The 21,786-nt window shown below is 42.1% G+C and overlaps 1 protein-coding gene across 2 annotated transcripts in view; it reads left to right on the forward strand.

The window, feature by feature from the left end:
• LNX1 (ligand of numb-protein X 1, E3 ubiquitin protein ligase) overlaps positions 1-21,786 on the forward strand; it is a 69,219-nt gene that overhangs the window by 20,997 nt on the left and 26,436 nt on the right. For both annotated transcript variants that reach the window (XM_009868232.1, XM_009868234.1), the window contains exons 2-3: positions 12,940-13,181; positions 14,810-14,965. In XM_009868232.1, coding sequence (XP_009866534.1) covers positions 12,940-13,181; positions 14,810-14,965 — 398 coding nt within the window. The remainder of the gene's footprint in view (positions 1-12,939; positions 13,182-14,809; positions 14,966-21,786) is intronic.

Here is a 21,786-nt window from a genome sequence, read left to right on the forward strand (position 1 = left end):
GCTTCTCGACCCATATCAGAAGCCTCTAATGTCATTTCATCTTGAGACTGAAAAGGAGCTTGTGAACCTAGGTGCTATTGCCAGGTTTTCTGCAAGATACTGGCTGGACTGAGAGAGGACAGTGCCTTTCTTACAAACTCTCCCAAACGAAAAGTTTCTTCAAACGAAAAGCCACAGCAGCCTTTGAAACAGGACCCAGATTCTCCTTCCTCTGGTGCCAGTTTTTCATTTGACGACAGCATTGGGCTCCCTCTTGCTTAATCTTCTGCTCTGAATAAGCTTAAGCAGGAGGAGCAGAGATCAGCCTTACCCCAACCTGACCTGATCTCTAATGGTTAGAGCACTCCTGAAAACTGAGGTGTGAGGGTGTGAGCTCCTTCAGCTTCCCTTGCCAAGCGAGAGCTGACAGGGTCCAGGTACAGCAGGAGGGAAACTGCACCGCTGTTTTTGAGCACAGCACTGTCTGTCGGTAGGTAGGTGGGGAGAAGGGTGCGTGAATTGAACTTTTTTCAGATTTGGGCGAAAGAAATCAGTTTAAAAGTAGTTCTGATAGGTCTGCTAAAAACTGGTGATTCAAAGAAAGTGTTTTTTGCAATTTTTACAGCATGAATGAGCATTTCCTACCATGCAAGCTTTCAGAAGATTGTAAACAACATTCCAGCCATATTTGTGCTGTGGCTGGATATGGACTTTCTGGAGCCTTTAAATGCTTTTGCAGTGTGTGTTTATTTTAATGGGAGGGTGAAATATTTCACTGAAATGTCTCATATTTGACTGGGTGGAACCCATAAAACCATAAGCAGTGAAGATTTTTGCATACCCAATGGGTTTGGGGTTGGTTATGTGCAAAGGAGAAGACTGAGCACCAGGAGGAGTAGAAGCCAGGGTGGAGTTTCTGTAGCAAAATATACTTGGCTATGTTATCATCACACACACACAAAAATGTAATGAGATATTTAGTCAATAATATAACTTATGTACTTCTTATGCCAGTGTCAATACTCATTTAGGCTGAAGTTCTAGTAATTGAGCTCTTAGATACACCAGTTGTACTCTTCCTTTCTCCCCCCTGCAAGGAACCCGTGTTGTTTTAGAGATTTAAGACACGGCGATTAATGAGTCGTATGCAGTTCACTTCTTGTAGAACTGATTCAGGGTCCTTGTTGAATATCACACGTTGGATTTGATAAAACAGGAGAACTACTTTCTGAAAAACATTTTTGACATCTTAAGATGGCTACTTAGTTATCGTGCTGGAGAAGTGTGCTCAGCACTCAGATGGGCATCTGACAGGGATTTCTGTGGTTTTCAACTTCTGAGAAGGTGTGCCTCCCCTTTTTCTGACCTTCCCTATGAGGAAGCTTGATGTGTACCAAGATGTGTTAGCAATGTAATTTAGACACTCATGTTGACCTAAAAGGGATTTTATGTGACTTTTGAGTCACCAAGGTCAGAAGCAAGTCCCACCAGAGCTAGAACTGTGCGTGGCTGTCCATTGCATGTTCCATTAATGAAAAGGTATAAAACCAGAACTTGTTATTTACTGTCTGTAGCTCCATTGTTTCCTGTAATTTCAAATTCTAGCAGAGAATGTATTAGTAAACCCACTCCTTGGGTTGAAAACATCTTGAAATTGAACGCAGTATTCCCTTTTTATTATTTTACATCTAAAAACTTCTGTGTCACTGCTTTTTGCCAACAGAAGCCTCAAGCCTGTTCTCAGTAGTTCCAACCTGTTGAGTTTGTGACGTAGCAGATATTGTAATTAGTTTTATTTTAAAGAGAAATATGTGCTAAGTATGTGTAAATATGAAGTTTCTGTGTGGCATGCTCCTCTGTTGGTAGCTTCAAGAATTGGGTTACACTGATACTGTCACTCTTGTTAAAGAACTAAAACCCCTTGTCCCATTGCAAGCATATTTTACTCACTGCATCATAAGTTTTTATAGTATAGGTGGGGATATTAGGAGGGGAAGACAATGCTGAGATGCTAAGTTCCAAGAGACTAGTTATACCTGTTGAATATAATCCGGTGATCAAAACACTGACCAATAAACATTAAAAACACATGAATCGACAGAATGAATGCTTATTCTTAATGCTAATTATATGCATATCCACATAATTTGAAAAATGCAATGTATTGCGTTGTGCAGTGTGATGAAGTATAGCATTGCAATGCCTTAAGAATTTCTTTGTCCTTGCACTTGTTATTTTTGTCAGAGATAACTTGATTTTAGCAGTATTAACATTTTCTGAGCCTTTGTATATATATGCTGTGATTATTCTTAGGCTCATTTTTCAGTCAAGGTTCTAAATGAGGACTATATTGAGTGATTCTGCTGCAGTCTCATTACATACGATCTCAATTCCTACTGTAAAAAGGTTGTGTTATTATTTTATTAGTAAAAGGCAAAACCAGGGGTCAAGATTGCCTACAGAGTACCAGTGCTCTTCTTTGAGTTGTCCTGGGTGGACGTGAAAACCAAATATGAAGCTGACAGCTGCTGATGGCAGGTCTCATGCTGTTTTCCAAACAACCAACTGATGTAAGTTGCATGTGATTGCTTCCTTGTGCATTCTGTCTGTAGATGAAAGAATGCACAACTATTGATAAAATCCTGTGCATAGTTTTGAGAGGTCTTTTGATTGCAGAACCAATTATGGTTGCAACCTGATGAAAGGCCCTTAAAAAAACTGTGGGCACCCAGAGAGAGGCCCCACGCAAGTGTGCAGGTGTTCAGCCCTCGAGCTGCAGAGAGTGCCGGAGCCTGGCGCTTGCAGTGGAGGGTAGCGGAGATGACACCTGTGTCAGATGTGACCAGGTGAACGATCTGCTCAGCCTGGTGGCTGAGCTGAAAGATTAAGTAGAAAGGCTGAGGAGTGTCAGGGAGTCTGAGAGAGAAATAGATTGGTGGAGCCACTTCCTAAATCATAAGCAGCAAGCTCCACACGAAGCAGGAAATCCGCTCCCCTCTGGCCATCAGGAAAAAGGAGGGGACCTAAAGGATGGAGAAGAGTGGAAGCAGGTGCCTGCCAGGAGAGGAAGGAAAATCCCTGCCCAGCCTCCCTCACCTGCCCAGTGGCACTTGCAAAACAGGTCTGGGGCTCTAGACAATGAGAGCCAGGCAAAGGAAGAGACAGGTGGAGGTTCATCCATAGGGCTGTCAAGGGTGAATCAGTCAGCCACACGCATTAGGACTTCGTCCAAGAAAAAAAAGGAGGGTAATTGTTATTGGAGACTCCCTTCTGAGGGGAACAGAGGGCCTTATCTGCCGCCTGACCCAGCCCACAGGGAAGTCTGTTGCCTTCCTGGAGGCATTAGGGACATTACCAAAAAACTCCCCAGTCTAGTGCGTCCCACTGATTCTACGCATTGCTGGTTGTCCAGGCAATGTAGGCCCTCTGGTGAATGAGGTGGGTGCCCTGGAGACAGAGGATAGAAAGAAGGCAGAGTTACTGAATGCCTTCTTTGCCTCTGTCTATACTGCTGGACACTGTCCTCGGGAGCCTCAGTCCCCTGAGGTCCCAGAGGAAGTCAGGATAAAGGAGGAGCTTGCCCTGGTTAAGGAGGATTGGCATATGGATCAGTTGGAACACTTGAACATCCATAAATCCCTGGGCCCTGATGGGATGCACCCGCGGGTGCTGAGGGAGCTGGCAGAAGTCATTGCTAGGCCACTCTGATGCCCCCGCGGGTGCTGAGGGAGCTGGCAGAAGTCATTGCTAGGCCACTCTCCATTATCTCTGGCAAGTCGTGGGGAACAGATGAGGTGCCTGAAGACTGGAGGAAAGCGAATGTCACCCCAGTCTATAGGAAGGGGAGGAAGGATGACCCGGGTAACTACAGACTGGTCAGTCTCACATCCATCCCTGGAAAGGTGATGGAACATCTTATCTTTGGCATTGTCTCTAGGCATATCAAGGATAAGAAGGTTATTAGGAGCAGTTAGCATGGCTTTGCCAAGGGGAAGTCATGTTTGACCAACCTGATAGCCTTTTATGAAGACATAACCAGGTGGATGGATGGTGGCCATGCAGTGGATGTGGTCTATCTGGATATCAGCTAGGCTTTTGACACCGTCTCCCACAGCATCCTCATAGTTAAACTGGGGAAGTGTGGTCTGGATGACCAAGTAGTGAGGTGGGTCGCTAACTGGTTGAAGGGAAGAAGTCAGAAGGTTGTAGTCAATGGATACAAGCTGGAGCACAGGAGGTTCCACAAAAATATTAGAAAAATCTTTTTCCCTGTGAGGGTGACAGAGCACTGGAACAGGCTGCCCAGGGGGGTTGTGGAGTCTCCTTCTCTGGAGACATTCAGAACCCACCTGGACGCGTTCCTGTGTGACCTACTGTAGGTGATCCTGCTCTGGCAGGGGGGCTGGACTAGATGATCTTTTGAGGTCCCTTCCAACCTCTAACATTCTGTGATTCTGTATTCAACATTTCCGTGAAGAAACCTTTCAGGGGTCTTTATATTTTCTCACTTTCTTTTGAAATAATATTCAAGTTCTGCTCTTCTTCAAGAAGGGGGAAGGCTGAAGATCTTAAGTGTGTTGTATGGAAAATGGTGCAGTTCTGGTAGGTGATGAAAGCACCTGGTAAAGTTTTCATCAAGCTCTGCTTTTGCTGAAGTCAAGAGGGGTTTTTAGTACTTTAGGACTTTAATATAGCACTTGAACAGGATTGGTGGGTTTAAATGATGCATATGTTGAATTCTAAAAGCACTAGAAGTAATCAGCAAGGTTTACAGACTCTTACCAACTCAAAAATGCTAGTCCCATGTGTCTTCCCTCTCATTTTGCTCTCAATCTCCTACCCAGGTACTCATACTTCCTTGCAGTGTCAGTAGCTGAGCACCTACCAAGAGTTAGAGATAGTTTCTCTGTTTTCCTTGTTTGTGTCAGCTTGTGTCTCTGGCATGAGACACATAGATCGTTCTTGGGGAGCTTCAGTATTTATTTGAGTAAATTAAGTATAAATAAATACTGCTGTTGTTTTGCATCATACAAGAGCACTCTGGTTCCATACTTTTGACCAGTAACTTCCCTGTAATGACAAATGTTTATTTATAGTAATCTAAGAGCAAATAATGATTAATAGGCTGACTGCAGTCTTTCACTCTAGTTCATTCCTCATTTTTGTTGCTTGAGGTCTACTTATTCTCTACCAGTGTTACATTTAAAGGCAGCATTGAAAAGATAGAAGCTGTAGCAGCAACCCAAGGCCCTGCCTTATGTGAGCAGTGGGAACAGGCTGCTGATGTGCTTGTGTGTGCTGGTGACTTGGACACAGGTGGGGAAGGTGAAAACACAAAGTCGGTTGTGAATGTAAGTTTCTCTAAAGCAGCAGTCGTCTTAAACACAATACAGAAGCTGTGCTCACCTGTAAAAGAAGTTGGCATTTCCAGCCTGTATGCTGACTTGCTCATCTTGGCTGTCTCTAGCAATTCACAGCTCCATTCTCCTATATGTAAGACAGCTGCAGTTTGTTGGAATGGTTTAAGACTAGACCTTGAAAACATGCTTAAACCTCGAAGACAAATGAGTACGGTTGCACTTTCAAAATCATCAGTGACATAGTAATGGCCTGAAAGAAATCTCAGGGGAGGGAGAGAACATGATCTGGAGCAACAGTTTGTACACAGTCCCAACAATAACTGAGATCATTGCACAATAATCCTAGTCATGATTTTTGCCCACAATTGCAGGCAACTACCATTGTTTACCTATTTCTTCCAATTCCCTGTTCCCATGATAGAGGTTAATGGACCTTTTAAAAGATTTCGTAATAGAAGCTGATGATGGTGTTTTATTTTTTTAAGAGAAGGAGAAAATAAAGCTTAAACATGACCACATGTTACATGATCCTTTGGTAGCATGTACATCAAGTTTAAACTCTACAATTTATTTAAGAACGTGTTCCAAGTTCTTTCAACTTCAGTGAAAACTGGTAGGAAATCTGGAGATTCCTCCCTTCCCTCAGTGTGAGCAGTCACATTTAAAATCGGGATTGGGTTTTCATTGAATAGTTGTTCAATTTGTGTCTGGCACCAGCCGTCTGTCTGTCAGTAGTTTTGGGAACTGTGGAGAGTGAACGCTGAACTGCAGTTCCAGTCTTCACCAATGCAAAATGCTTTGGAAGGCCTGTACAAAAATCCTTAGCCATGCTTGCTCTTCCTTCTCAGCAACCAAATCACAAAAACGGGAGTACGTCACTGTAGCTGATGACTAACATAGTAATTATAAAGAATATTCAATGTATGTTTTCCTCATATGCTTAGAAAACTTTTTTTTTTTTTTTAAATCTGGGTGAACTAGAAATCTTTTTCTACTGGTGCACCCAAATTCATACAGAGTAGCTGATGTGGACATTTAAGTATACAGACACTCCTGCACATGTTCCTTATATAATACACAAATATATTTTGTTTGACAGCATCATAGTGCAAAAGCATTGCAAAAATGACAGCCCACCCCTGGGGCCAGATCTTTACGGAGAGGACACAGCACGACTTCAGGCTTTGCTAGTAAGGCAGTTTGTTGAATTACAATGGCTTCATTAAAACAAAAGCCTTGGGAAAAAAAATTAGGAAACTATAAAAGGGATATGCAGAAATTAAACTGAAAAAATAGATATTTGAGAGGTTTTTTCCTATTGTATGGGAAAGTACTTAAACTAAATAAGTTTAGCTTAAAGAAATAAATGTTATGAGGACCTTTCTAAATATTTATAAGTAGTAATGCAGAAATATAGAGCCACTAAATCTACTATGTGTTTATATTTTAGCAAAGGCCTCTGGTTCATAATAGAGAGCAAATAATATGAGAAAATCTCTCTGACATCTAGACAGAGAAGTCATTTGCCTCAGCTGAACTTCTGTCATAACTATCTCCATGCTGACATGGAGCAGAGCAGTGTTTATGAAAGTATAGGATAGAATCATTCATCCTCAACCCTCTGGAGGCAGCGGGAGTCAAGTCTCCCCCCCAGCCAGCCCTGGTGCCCCAGGTGTCAGGAAGCTGTCTCTAAAAGGCTTGTGTTTATAGGGTTATTGAAGTGAAAGTATAATAGTAACCGGGACAATTTCCCACTTAAGTTAGGTGAAAAATAAGCATTTTATTCCCCCCAAGCAAGATGGCATGCCTCTGACACTGGAAGATCATCAGGGAGATGATACCTGAGTGCATCAATGCCAGGGTACAGACTGCACAGAACAGCAGTGATGAGCATCTAGATATGTTGCTGTTGTAATGACATGCAGGTGCAGAGAACTGTTTCTAATCACAAGGTTTTTGCAGCCTGACTTTCAGCGAATATTGGTTGGAAGCTGTAATCCAGGAATTTAAGCTTTGGTTTTTAAATGACTCATCCCCTTCTTCATGAATATTGAGGAAGGTTTAATGTAGGTAGAACCTTCCTAGCCATAACTGATGATTACAGTAGCTTGAGGAATGTTCTTCACATGACACAATCCTTTATAACAAGCAGAAAAAGTAAATGCATCTTTTAAAAAGTAAAACAAGTACTTATTTATGAAGCTTTTTTGGTATGTAGCATTTGTGCAGTGGTTAATCCTTGCAAGAACTCAGAACTACCAAGGAAAAAGCATTGCTGTTAAGCACTCATTTCAAGGATTGGTTTTCATATATAGCAAAAAAGAAGAATTTTTCACATGGGACCAGGATTCACAGAAGCCAAATGTCTGAGCAAGGATGATGTGACATCATGGAGTGTAAAGAGTGGTATAGTATTGGTCACGTACACTGCTGAAGATGTTGATGTCTCTGGCCTCCTAAGCACCAGTGTTGTTGGTCTGGAGGGGAGGTTGCGAGTTTGTTGCCTTTTAGCTTAGGTCTGTAACATAGGAATTGGCTGGAGCTTATGTGCCTCTCTCCTTTTTCATTTTTGGTTCCAGTTGTCAGTGCATTGTTGGCAAAAGTAAGATCAGAAGACCTGTTTTTTCTCTGTCTGAGAACTGATTTAGGCAGTTCACTCCCTTACGATGGAGTTTCAGAAAGCTTTAGAGCTTAAGCATTTGACCTGAAATCCATATGGTTGGTATTTGGGTTATGTTTGGGCTACAGTCACTGCTGATGTGCACATGGTGTGAATGGCTCCTGGGAGCAGGAATTGCCAGCGCCTTCTTGTGAGTAAACTTCTCCCATTCAAAGCCCTCCAGTTCCTTCCCAGATGCAGCAGGATCCTTTCACCAGGCTAGGTTATCCAGGATGCTTCTTGTTGGTCACCTTCAGTATCTCCATTAGCCTTTCCACCAGATTGTTTTAAGGGGTACCAGAGCAGTCAGGAGAGTTTGTGTGATGGGGTCAGGGTGTGATACACACTGTTAGTACTTCTGATCCCAGCTTGTGTCAAGCCCAAATTACAGAGTGATGAGACTCCTTGCAGTGCAGGCATGGCTTGTCTATCCTGATCAGGGTTTAGCTTTGGATCAGCGACGACAGCCCATTAGGCAGTATTTTCTTCTGATGGGCAATCCTGAGTGCTTTGTATACATTATTCTTAATTGCACTCAGACAATGTGTCTGTTGCTGCTGCAGAAGCAAGACAGCACCAAAATATGAATGCGCTGGAAGTGAGGTTAGGAAAGCATTGCTGGAACTGGGCAGGAGGAGCTTCTGCTCTGTTTATTTGTGCCAAACCTGGTTCGCCAGCATTGTCGCTCTCTAGATCCACTTTTTTCCCATTTCGTGCTCAGTCAGCTGTGAGACAGGGAGAAAAAGGGATAGCCTGTGAAGTAGCACAGATAGAAAGCCGGGTGTTTTTAAAAGAGCAAATGCATTATAAATATATACACAGAAATTTTTTTTTTTGCCTGTGATGCTGTTTCATTTAAATGACTAGGAGTGAAAAAAATCCATGCAGTTATCCTTCTTTATTTTTTGCCTTTAGATTTTGCCCTTGTGTCAGCTGGGGTAATGGAAATCCTTGAGGTCAACCTCACTCTCGGGCCCTCCTTTGCTGTGCGATTCAGGGATGCTGCAAGGAAAATGTGTCTGTTTCCAAAGCACTGTTTTCATTTCAGTTTGCAAATTATGTGGAAATGTTTCTGTTGGCCTTGAGTTTGACCAAAGCTTGTTTTTACAAATGGTGGGACCAAGTTAAGGCAGTCATGGGGTTTTGGATATCCTGGCTCCAGTACTTGGGGGTGTGCTGCTCCTAAAGACTGGAGTACAGAGCTCTCCTCATGTGCAGAGCAGGGCACAGGGCAAAGCTTGCCCTGCAGTTGCTGGCATTGATGCCAGCCAGAATTGTAGACCTGGGTGAAGTTTTAGTAGACACTACTGCCCAGTGGTTAGCTCAGATGGCCAGGATTTAGGGCAACACATTTCTACTTCATAAAATATTCCACGCAACTAGAAGAAACTGTTTTCTCAATTTCCCGTGCTCACCTAGTGATGGTACTTTAATGGCATGAACTGTACAACACACATTATTCGTTTCTGTTTATCTCTCTCAGTTTTGGCCTTCAAATTTTTTTTGTATCGGTGGCTGCACAGATAAACTCTCTGTCCGGCGTGACTGAGAAGGAACATAAATCTGTAGTTCACCTTGGCCACCAGGCAGGGTCGGGTTCACTTTCTAACTGGCCTACATTAATAAGATATCCTGCTCTTTCAGCTATAAATCAGGCAGCTGATTAATAATCACAGTGAGAGAGATAATTAGTACTGGCATGTAGCTGTTTTATGGATCTCTCTTTTCTGGGAGCCAAATCCAACCATATGGAAAAATGTAGCTGAGACTCTATAAATATGATTCCACTTAGACAGTCATCTCTTCTGTCTTCTGTTATCACAGCAGTGTCAGCACAAGGAAAACAATGAAAGTGAAGAGATGCTGTTGCAGATTTTATTACGAGTTTGAGGGCTTGGGATTTTTATTTTCTTCTTCAAGGACACTGTGTTAATCTGAAGAGAAAGGGCTTGATTTGTGTTCATTTATGCCTGCCACAATTATTTAAGAAATATCTTCAGTGCTCATACTTGAAGAGCTTTGGTTCTCTTTTAACTATTTCTGGCAGAGTTAGAAAGATAGGCCTTGTGCTTTGTATCATGGCAACTTGTCTTCTCCAATAAGCCACATCTTAAACTGTGTCAGCCCTCTCTACATTCAAAGTAGCTGTCTGCTGTTCATTGCTGTTGGATCGAAGCTGTTAACTGGGTGTCTGCACTGCAGCCAGCAGCAGCGAGTGAGGATTTCCACAGAAAGTGAAGGCTCTAGTAGTGAAGTGCAGACGGGCACCAGCCAGCGGTTGAATCCATGTAGCTGGAAATCTTTGAGCAGAGTCGCGTCTGATCATCATGTTGATCTTCATTCAACTCAGCAAAAAAAAATAAAAAACCCCAAAAGATCTGCACTTGAGGACCCATCCAGAAGGCTAGTGCTCTAATATCAGCTCCTGAAACTTTATTGCATGGTGAAAACTGAAGCAAATGACACAAAATGTGGTGTAGGAATATCTCTTATCGTATTGTGAATCTATACAGGATCTCTGCAAGGCAGATAACAGCAAACAATTCACCCTGAAGCCATTTCTTTGTATTTGTTTCATTGTGTTGGCTTTTTGGACTATTTTTTAACTATTTTGTTGAGTATTTATAAGCTGGATTAGCAAATGTGACCTTACTATTCCCAAAACACTGTCTTGGAGAAGTTTAGGTAGGCTGTATAAGGTGAAGTCATTTGTGGCTCTGCTTTCTATGAAATATAAAGGAGAGCATCTTGCCATGGTGTGGGATGCTGGGATGATGAGGAAGTCACACCTGTTTTTCTGGGAAGGAATAGGAAAATGCCTGCTGCGGTGAAGGCAGGTGAGCTCTTCCTTTTTATTTTACAAGATTATTCTTGCAGTCTTGTCGTGGAATAAGGGCCCCAAACAGCTTTTTCTTGGTCTTTTGAAATAGTTGATCAACATTCTCTTTCATAAGAGTATTTTCTTTTGAAGCACCTCATTTTTCTTGTTAAAGGTTTCAGAAAATAACTTTTGCTACAGCCATTCCCACCAACACATTAAAGCATATACAAAGCTTTTACACAGTTCTATCAATATGATATGATTTAGGTTGGGCTTATTTATTCCTTTTTAAGATGAAAGTTGTCAGAAGCCATATGATGTAAATGATGCTATATCATAATTTAGTGCTAAGAAAAATTTTTAATTCAGTTGTCCCCCAGAAAAAGCCAATAACACAAGAGAAATTAAACTACTGCTCCACAGCTGATCTAGAGAGCTCTATGACTTGTCTTCATCTCATCTTTCTGTCCCAGGAAGTGCTTCCATAAATCGTTTCTCTTCCAAAGCCTCTGCTCAGTGTACTACTTCTTTTTCTGACACGTAACCCACGGCATTCTGTATTGTATGTATTATGCATTGCCTTTTGTGCATGCCATATATGACGAAGAGCTTTCTATCCCTAAGGGTTTCTGCAGCTATTTCTGTGAGTTCATCCTACAGGGCACTTTCATAAAAGTCATCAGTTAGCCTTTGCTACGAAGAAAGAGATAATAGGAACTGAAAGTAGGCCAAGCTCATTAGATTATGATTAAAAGGCTGATTTTTTTTAATTTTTTTTTTAATGCAGTGAGTGAGGTCCTAGTGGGAGTGCACTGGGCCAAAATGGTACTGGAGAAAAGTGATAGGTGCTGTATCCTTTGGCTACTCTGCCTTTTCAGTTATTCTACAGCTTTAATTAAATACTGACTCATGAAGAGCACAGTGACCTTCAATTTTGTTCAAGTGACTTTCTTTAACAAATCTTAAGAGAGAAATGCCATCCATGATCCTTCCTTTGCTGTCTACGATGAATGTACAGCAGGTAGTTGGGACCACAAGTAAACTGTTTCAAAGCAGGCTTTTTATTTGCCTCTTAAAATGCTGTATCTTCAGCTCTTCTGGAAACACGCGTGTCTCCACCAGAAATGGAGAATTTTGTCACTGTGGAGGTGGAGTCAGGATTTAGGATTCGGGTTTTCCTCTGGAATTATTTCAGAACCAGCTTTGAACTACCCAAACTGCTGAAGTCCTAGGCTGACCTAGGACATTGGTCTGAGGACCTGTGCTCAGTCATTTAGTGGGAGCCCTTTCCTCCTTTGGCTCTGGTGGGGCTGCAGAGCCAGTGGGACCCCCCTCACCTCTTGCACCCTTCCTCTGTCAAGGCAATGATCCCTCTATTTTAGTGTATAATCTGAGCTGGAATAGCAGAACTGGAAACTTCATCGCCATGGCTGAATTCAAACAGTTCCTCAGGTGCAGTTCGAGTAGTAAATGGTTTGTGTGGGTACGGCCTGGGGACATGATTCCCGCAGACCCTGGGTGTTTGACTCCTGCCTGTAGCCCTCCCTTCACTGAGGGCATTGGCCTCTGCCTGAAGAGCAGACCCTGTCTCCTCCATGAAAGACCACGGCGCTGTGCCCCCAGTGCAACCACCTCGCTGATCGGGAAGGGTTTTCAGGGCACAGGACCAGGTAAAGGCACCTTTTATGTCATCAGCAGACCTGGAGAAGTGGCCTCACCCTGCTCTCTTTCATTGACCAGAGGCACGGGGAAAATTACAGACTGTAGCCTCTGGCTTAATTATCCACCTGCTATTCCTGTCCTCTCACATCCACAGTAACTATTTATACACGAGACTACACACAAGGCTGAGGCTCTCTGCTTTTTATTGGCCAGCAGTAGTCTTTCCATGCAAGGTGGTAACTCAGCTGCTTTCAAGGACAATTTTCCTTCTGTTTTATTCTGTGTAACATGATGGGACTGGCATTTTTCCCTCTTGTTAAGCATCTATATTTCATTGGCCACCATGTTCACGAGAGTTTGTATTCCAAGAGATTCCTTAGCATGGGATAATTTCCATAAGTATGCAACCTTTAAATACAACTTGTTATCATGTCTCCCTTTCCCTCCCTTCTCCTTAGATGTAAAGGAGCATCCCACTATGGCCTTACCAAGGAACGGAAGAGGCGTTCCCAAGACTGCTCTCCAGACCACGGCTCCAGTTTAGCAGTAGCTGCCCTGGGCCCAGAGCTCTCATCAGCTGCAGCCATCGCCTTAATGACAGATGAGCCAGGACTGGTGAACCCGGCCTTTAGCCCCACCTCGGAGGACAGCCAGTCAGGCAGCAGCCCTGGAGACCTGCATCACAGCAACCGAAACAGAAGTAAGAACTGGAAGTGGTGTTTTCAGAAGCTAGTGGCCTCTTTCAGCACCTGTTTCTGTTGCTGGAGCTTCCAAAAAAGAAACATCAAAAAAACCCAAACCAAAAAAAGAGACAGCCAACAACTAAAAAACCAAACATAGAGTGAAAGCTTTAATTTTATATGACTTACCAAATTGCACACTCAGTGACCCAACAGATTTGAGGTGAAAAACAAATTTGCTTGGCCAGAGGCAGCAACGAGCTGAGATGGACTATCTGCACACATGCAAACCACAGGTTTTAAGAAACATTATTTAGGCAAGTCAGCTCAGTTGGAAGACATATGATATGTGTGATATGCCAGGGAGAGGGTGTAGCTGTGTAATGGCTTCACCAAAACATGATGACCCAAGTAACCCCCATAGACCACGCCTCAGGCACCTACCCAAAAGCCTGTTGGGAGATATGTTTGGCAGCTGCCAAGTATGTGCAGGAAAACAAACCTTAAGGAGTGTCTCATGACCTTGAGGAATGTCTGCCAGCCTCCCAGGGAGATGCAGCACCTAGGAACTGGCTACTGAAATAACCCCAGTCAGGGCCAAGTTGCACCAAGAAACCTTGCCTTGATCCCTCACCCTGTGACACTGCACTCAGCTCTGATGAGTGCCATATTTGAAAAACATGGCCAGACCAAAGGCAGACTTGGAAGCATTAACAGTGAGCTCAAAGCTTGAATTTGAGGACTCTGAAGCCAAAATGAATAGCCCACCTTGTGTGGCACTAGCTGTGTGCTGGGAGAATGGATGAAGGTCTGAAGAAAGACTAGAAAATGAGGAGTGCTATCCTCTTGTGTGCATGGGGCCAGAGAGGCAAGGAAAGGGAGGCGAGGAAAGAAGCGAACACCAGAATGAAATTAAATCCCGCCAGTTTTATTGAGTTAAGAGGCTGAAGTCTGGTTTGAGAGAATGTCGTATTATTAGATTACAATGTTTGGCTAGCACGCAGAGCTTGAAGAGACAGAATAGCAACAGCCACAAAAGATGTATTCAGCAAGATGGAAAAGAGTGTGACATGTTTTGAAAGAATTATGGCTTTCTTTGTTTTTATTGCCTTACCCAGGCTAGAAGATGTGACTTAGTCAGTCCCTCCCACCTGATAACCTTTGAATTTTTTGACATGAAAATGTTGGCAGCTTTGGAACTACTGGTGTGTGGTTGTGGGGTGGGGATTTTTTTCATGAAAAGTTTTTAAAAACAACTTTCAGCTTTTTTTTTTGCTTTTTTTTTTGCTTTTTTTTCCCCAAAAAACTTATATAGCTTGAGAAGGGCAGTGCTCCTTCCTTTTATATGCATTTTCACAAGATTGCTGCTGATTCTGCCTTGACTGAGGATTACTCTCTCCCAGGCTACCACAATCACAGGAGATTTCTGTGTGTGGCTGGCAAAACAGACAGAGACAGGGTGTGGGGCAGAGGTAGGATAATTGTGCCCAGATTCAAGTGGGTGCAATCCTGGAGTATCAGCTGGAGCCAGACACAAAGGTGAAGCATAGTGATGTTATGCCCCGTTGTATACCAGAGGCTGCAGAAATGTGGTTCTAGCCCAAAACTGATGTACTATATTGATTTGGGTTTTTTCCTGCTGTTGCAGCTCGACATTTTGAACGCTCCACTATAAGGAGCAGATCTTTTAAAAAAATAAACAAGGCATTCAGTGTTCTTCGAAGGACAAAAAGTGGAAGCGCCGTTTCTAATCAGACTGACCGGGAAAGGGAGACTGTTGGAAACTCTGCTGCTGGAGAGGAAGGTAATGTTTTGTTCTCCTTGTGTTATCACTTAAAATGGGGTAGGGGACCCTATCCATGCGGGACCTGGATGCCCATGACTGACATGCCTTTCATGTGGTGGGCTGTGCATGATTAAAAAAACCAAACAAACAAACAAACAGAAAACTCAATCTTTCCTGTTTTGTTTTGTTTTTTTTCTTTAAAACGTTGCTAGTGACTGGCAGGCAAGAATATTGCTGGGGTATGTGGGACCTCATGTAGGGCTGTTCTAGTAACAGCCTGCGTGCTATAGCCAGCCTGCTATCTAGCATAGGATCTGGGCATCTGGGATGTATTACTGGAGCTGTCATTGATTTGCTCTATCATTTTGTTCAAGAGGCTTCGTCAGCATGTGTCTTGTCCCCTTAAAGGAAACGGATCACAGTGATCATACATTATAGGAAATTCATGAGTTTTGGCTAATGTTCATGTAGCACTGAAAATTCCCAGTGTGGAGGATGATATGAAAATGCAAAGTACTGTAATTATTCCAGTACTTCTGTGGGATCCTTGTTGACAGACTTGTATTACCTCAGCCAGGCAGGTGATGAGGTAAGAATGCTCTGCTCTTAAACAGGTCTGTCTGATGTGTGTCAAGGATGAGAGGGTCTGGCAGGCAGCAACGCTTCACATTTGGCATTCTCAAAGCAATAAGCAAATGTTACTAATTGCTTTGGACCATAATTACAAAGCCGACATTAGCATTCATGCATCAAGAGGAAGTGATGATAGAGTGGGAATCATTGCCTTAATCAAGGTCTGCACTGAGCTTATTATTCCTTCGCTGGATGCCTCAGCATTTCATGTCTCTTCCCAGATCAAATGTTCAGGGTAAGGGCTTTAAGAAGTCAAAACATCCAACTTCCCTTTTCTCTGCTTTTCAAGCTGTCATTGAAACCCACACAGAATAAGGCAAACGGCTGCCAAATGCTGTATTTAGACATCATTGTTCTTGAAGTGGTAAATCAGAGAACAGTGTTCAGTATTTCTTCTGCTTTATTTTTTTATTCATTCAGGAAAGTTTCACTACATTACTATGTTCTTCCTACTTTCTTAGTCCACATCCTTGTGCATAACTCAAAATCATGAACCTTTTCATTCAAAATAATGTGAATCTGCTTCTTGGTCTGAAAACATCATTAAAAACTTCATTGTCCCAAATATTTTATTATCTTTCTCCAAGTAAAATTTTGCAGATGTCTATGGCTCTGTTTGAGCAGACAGATCTTTCTCATTCCCTAGCAACTGTTCCATCCACTGTAAGCAAAAGCTTGCCGTTCTTCACCTAGAGTGAAATTCTGCATGTCTCAAGTTCATACTTTTCAAAAGGTGTCTCTTCAGGATGGGGCATAGACATTTTTAAGACTGCTTTCTACTTAGGCTTATAGCTGACATTAGTAATTGTTCCACTGAAAGTCTGGTTTCATGTCCAGAATATGTGGATGATCTGGATGCCAACAGTACCTATCCAGTAACCCAGTGCAGTCCAGATGTTAGCAGAAGGAGATGTGAAGATGATACTGACCTTCATATTTCTAACAGAACAAAAAGTGCTGTTGTCTCCTTTTTAAGGGTCATATAATAGGGCCCTGAAGTGGCAATCATTCCAGGGCCCCACTGACAGTGTCAATTGCCATTCTCTCCTTGCCTCTGCTTGTGGTTTCGTTCCTCTGCACCAAGCATGCCTGTAAACTTCCAAATGTATTCTACTGCACTGGAAAAACCAGGAAGGCATGTAATTACTTAATGAGCAGTTACGCTTACGTATGAGATCACAGAAGCTGGGTACCTAAATTACTGTATTAATTACGTATGCAAAGAATGCATTTTGATTACACAGTTCTGGAATTTGGTTTTTAAAAAAATCAAGCAAGTCACTTGCAGCAATACAAATAAAACTTTAACAAAGATCTCTCTACTCAGTCATTTGTAACAGGTGCTTTGTGTAATAGCACTCAAAGACTTTCTCTGTTTCTTCTTGGAGAAGGAAATGAATATACTTCTTTCTGCAGCAGTTATCATTATCCTGCCAGCTGGAGGCTTGTTTTCTTCTCCAGTTCTGTATGGTTTTTATTTATTTTTTTTAAATCCTCAGCTGTTCTGGGCAGTTTGCAGTTGGGCTCCTGGTTAGAGCTCTTGGTCATTCTTTTAAGGATAGCTGTAGAATACTCTGCCCCATGCTCACTAGAAGTCCACCCACTGGAAAAATGCAGCCACACGTGTCTGTCTCCCCATTGCCACTCCACTCTCTTGGGAATAGAAGGGTTCCTGTGAGTGAGCAGTGGCTGCTAACCTTGGAGGTCTCCACACCCACTGTAAATGCTGCTGCCTTGCCCCAGGTTACACGTCTGGGATCACAACAGAGCACACCTCAGCCATGTCTCATATTCCAGGAGATCAGACAAACACCTCTGGTGGCTTCTTTCCTCACCAGGCTGCACTGCATGAGCAGAATAAAGCTAACACTGTCCCAGCCTCAGGCACAGAATGAAATAAACCCTTCTTGCTGATAAATTCTTGATAAAGGAGCTTGTCAGGTTATCTGGCAAAGCTCATCGTGTTATAGTCCATCTGTCCCTAGTTTTCAGAATTCCCTCATCTTAGTTCAAATATCTCTGTTTAATCTGTGTTTTGCTTGTGTTCTCATTAGAGAAGCTCTGTATACCTATGTGTTGGCCCAGCGTCAGCAGCACCAGTGTGAAAACAGCAATTTGCCCACTGCAGAGTGTGTAGGTGCCTTTAATCTGAAGGTTTTATATCTCTTGGGCCAATGCTCAGTTGCAATGACTGTGAGGGTGTTAAGACAAAATAAGCATTCCTGATGTGAGAATAAAAAGTATTCAAATAACCATGATTCTGCTTAAATTGAAGCTGAATGCAGTACTGGTTTTGGAACATTCCTTTGCTACCCAGGGACACTGAAAAATATGATGTATAACAGCAAATATGTTCCTTTTATAATTACAGCAGAGAAATAGTTACAGTCTAAAGGTGTCTCATACCTGGAGCTGGTAGCAGTTCTGCACTGTGAAGATTACTTCATGATTTCCATTTGCAACTTGTAGTTTGATTTGCTTGCGCAATGCCATATGCACCCATTTTGGATTTAAATTATTTGGGCTTTATTTGTTCCTCTGTTTAAACTTTTTGATGATATTTTCAGCAGAGGATTGTCCAAACTGGTGAAAACACTGATGAGAAAATATCTGGGGAACTGAGGCATTAAGATTTTCTCATTTCTAATGATTTGCTCATTGGTAAATAACCCACACAAAGAAGTATTTGCCTGTAGTACAGCACCTAAGCTTGTGATATCTACCTGAGAGTAATCCCTTTAATAACACTTATGGCTGAAAATAGCTTTCCAGGTCTGAAGTAGAAATTAGGCAAGTTTAAAAGAGATGGCTTCATTCTGAGATGTGAGGGAAGGTGACAGGGACATCCTTCTGGCACTGATACACTGAAGATGTAATATCTTCTGACTGGATCCACTAGTGTAAATGACCTTGACAATCTACTTAAATGATAAAATATCTTCGAGCAAATACTGCTCCAGCTTTGCTAAGCTTATTTGTATCACTGTGCTCTGTTTGGCATATGCTTTTTAAATTCACTTCCAAGAAAGACTATGTATATATATATGTATACACATGCACTGTTTACTCAAACTGATCTACAAATACAAGTTGTAAACCAGATAACACTTTAGGAGGAAAGAATTTGCAATTGCAAAAAACCTTCAGTTTTACAGTAAAAGGGAGCTAGTTTTCAAAAACATTCATCAGTTCCATTTTGCAGTCAAGCCATTGTAAAATAAATTGAATTTATGATTGCTTGAGGATGTCAAATGTTGTTCAAAGTCAAACTCATTCTTCTCAGTCTCATGGTGGGTGCAGCTCTACCATCTGTTATTGCTTTGCAGCAGTCAAGACTAAGGCAGACCTGGCAAGCACTGGCAGGACTACAGAACAGACTTTCCTATGTATGGGTGTATCTCACTCCCACTGTTCAGTCTGAGCCCCATTTTGTTCTCTATATATCTATATATGTATACATAATAACTAGATAGACATTATAAATACTTCAATGCTAGAGACAGGTACATGAAGGAAAAGAAGGCAGGGGAACCTCAGGTGACTCTAGATATCATCTATTTCATGGCATTAATGCTCTCTACATGCAGAAAAGAAAGTGGCTTATCCAGCCCCAGGACAAGACAAGCACAGCCCAGCTTCTGTCTCAGAAGGCTGTACCCTGCAGGAATCCCATGCTGTTCCTGTTTTCTCCAGATTTGGTTCAGTTGCAGTTCCAATTTCCTAAAACATCTTTTGGAAATCCTACTGAATTGGTTCAAAGCACTCTGCTCTAGGATGATGAGATTGGCTCCAGAAGCGCTTTTCCTCTGCTGCAGACCAATAAACTTTTGCCTGCTATAGATGATAGCCACAACTCTTTTGAGACACGTTCAACTCTACAACAGTTTCATGTTAGTTTTTTTGGGACTCCTTTGCCGAGAGAGATGTCCGGAAGCAAGAAGAGAATTAGAGCTGTCATTGCATTTGACCTACCCCTTGCATTGGACCAGCACCCCTGGAGAATTAATGGAAGACACTAAATCAAGCTGCTGGTAAACTGTTAGGAGAAAGAAATGCTATACGAAAATCAGTTGGGAAGGAAATGTTGCAGAACAAAGTCCCACACTAGCACGAGTACATGTGACATTCACAGACACAAGAATTTTCCAAGAAAAGGTTACACAAGCTCTGTTTAAATTCCGGTGTCCAGGTGCCAGGAAGCGCCCTGCAGACAGCCTTTTTGTCGGGGTGGGCTGGCACCTCACATCAGTCAGACCTTCTGATCTGAATAAGGACTTGCAACCTGAGACGCAAGTTTTATTTACAGTGACCTTTGATTAATCTGGCCTCAAGAGTCATAGCAAGCATCACACAGTGCGTTGTCATGCTGGGTACTTCCTGGGAATGAAGGCAGAAGCTATCCTGATGGCAGCATGGTCAGAAGCAGCACAGTGCACACAGAAGCCAGCCAAAACCTGAGTGCTGAAGGAACATTGCCATTAAGTATTATAAGCTATTGGGATAAAATATTATGGATACTTAAAGTTATGTATCAAAGTCTCGTGGCCACCATACTAACAAGTGCTCAGTGTCCTACATTGTACCAGACAAGCAGTGTAAAGCTGTGTAAAGCGGGTCTCTCCTATGTTACTGTAATGAGATATGTGAAAATATGAATAAAATCTCACGCTAATAGAAGGAAAATAATGCTTGAGGAAAAAGCACACACAATCTTTCTGAATGCAGATGACATTTTATTATGTTGACAGATTCAGAATGCTCCATACAACCCCCGGTGACAAAACCACAACCCTCTGTGGGAAAACCTGCAAGAATCACCAAAAACAAGACAGAAAGTATACTTCTTTCTAGATTCAGCAGCTCTTCAGTATTTAAGGACTGGAAATATAAAATGGTAAAGAAAGGTATGCAATACTCCTGGGTTTTCCTGCTCTGGAAAACCTGGTCAAAACAAATGGAGAATTCTTACTAAGAGTATAAGGGCTGGAGAATGGGATCTGTGCAAACTGATGCTCCAGTCTCACAACAGGCTGTGTATCTGTGAATGGTACAAGCCCCCAAACCAGTTGGTGTCCTTTAAATTGGGCTGCTGAGGCCCCACTCACTGTATGCAACCAGGTGCTGGAGAGGAGTTCACCTCTTCTGGGTATGGTACATACATTAAAAGAATTAGAGTTGAAGACATTGCTTTCCAGACACAGCATCATCTTGAAATAGGCATGGTTGCTTTTGATCAAACTGCACACAATGTACGCAAGACTGTTTGCTGAAAAAGCGATTGTGGATTTTCTTATTCAGAAAAAATACGTACCTGTGTATTTTATACATTTAGTTTGTCAAACTTACTGTTTATCAGAATAGGTATTGACCTTTCACATATGACCGTCTAGGTTATTGGTGATATAAACTTCCATGCATAAGTCTGGGATGAAAACAAGAGGCAAGTCTTCAATGAAGAGACCAGTAATTAAGGGATCATGGAGTTATTTTTGGTTGCTTGGTTCATCTAAGGAGAAAACAGTACAGTTTAACTATATTTGATAAAGAACACAAATCAAACGAAGACAGGAGGTGAGGCAGCACATCGTGCTAACTATGAAAAGAGAAACCTAAGTGACTTGCAGACTGGCAAGAAAAATGTCTTGGGAAGATTTGTTGTAGACTGCACACTTCAGAGAGAAATTAGATATTAAAAAATCCTCTAAAAGAATCTGCATAAGCATATTAAAAATCAGTCAAATGCCACTGCAAGGCTTAATAAACCTGTTAAGACATTGTTCAGGACGCAAATAATCTTATATAAGTTTATAACTTATATAGAGATATACGTAAGTCTTCAAGTGTAGAGACTTGTTCACTGCCACGTTGCTCTGATTTTCCTCTGGGATAATTATGGACTGAAATAATGTAAGAGTGTCAATAGCTTGTTCAGTTCACAGTTCTCCGTGGTGAAGAAACCTAACTGGGTATTTCCTTCAGAAAAGTTTCCACAATGAGGTATGGAGAATGAGTGTTTGGGTCAAAAAGCACAGTTTGTTGGGACACGAGATGAATCATCATGCGATGGGAAATGGAAGTAATTCTGCTGTAGGACTGCTTTGGTAGTCTGCAAAATATACAGAGATTTTTATTTGCACTATTGCACACAAAGATCTGGGGATCCAGATTATCATTTGCATTTTTACATCTGAATGCCCTTATAGTCA

Source organism: Apaloderma vittatum, unplaced genomic scaffold (assembly GCF_000703405.1).
Source record: "Apaloderma vittatum isolate BGI_N311 unplaced genomic scaffold, ASM70340v1 scaffold2804, whole genome shotgun sequence".
In the NCBI taxonomy this organism is placed as follows: domain Eukaryota; kingdom Metazoa; phylum Chordata; class Aves; order Trogoniformes; family Trogonidae; genus Apaloderma; species Apaloderma vittatum.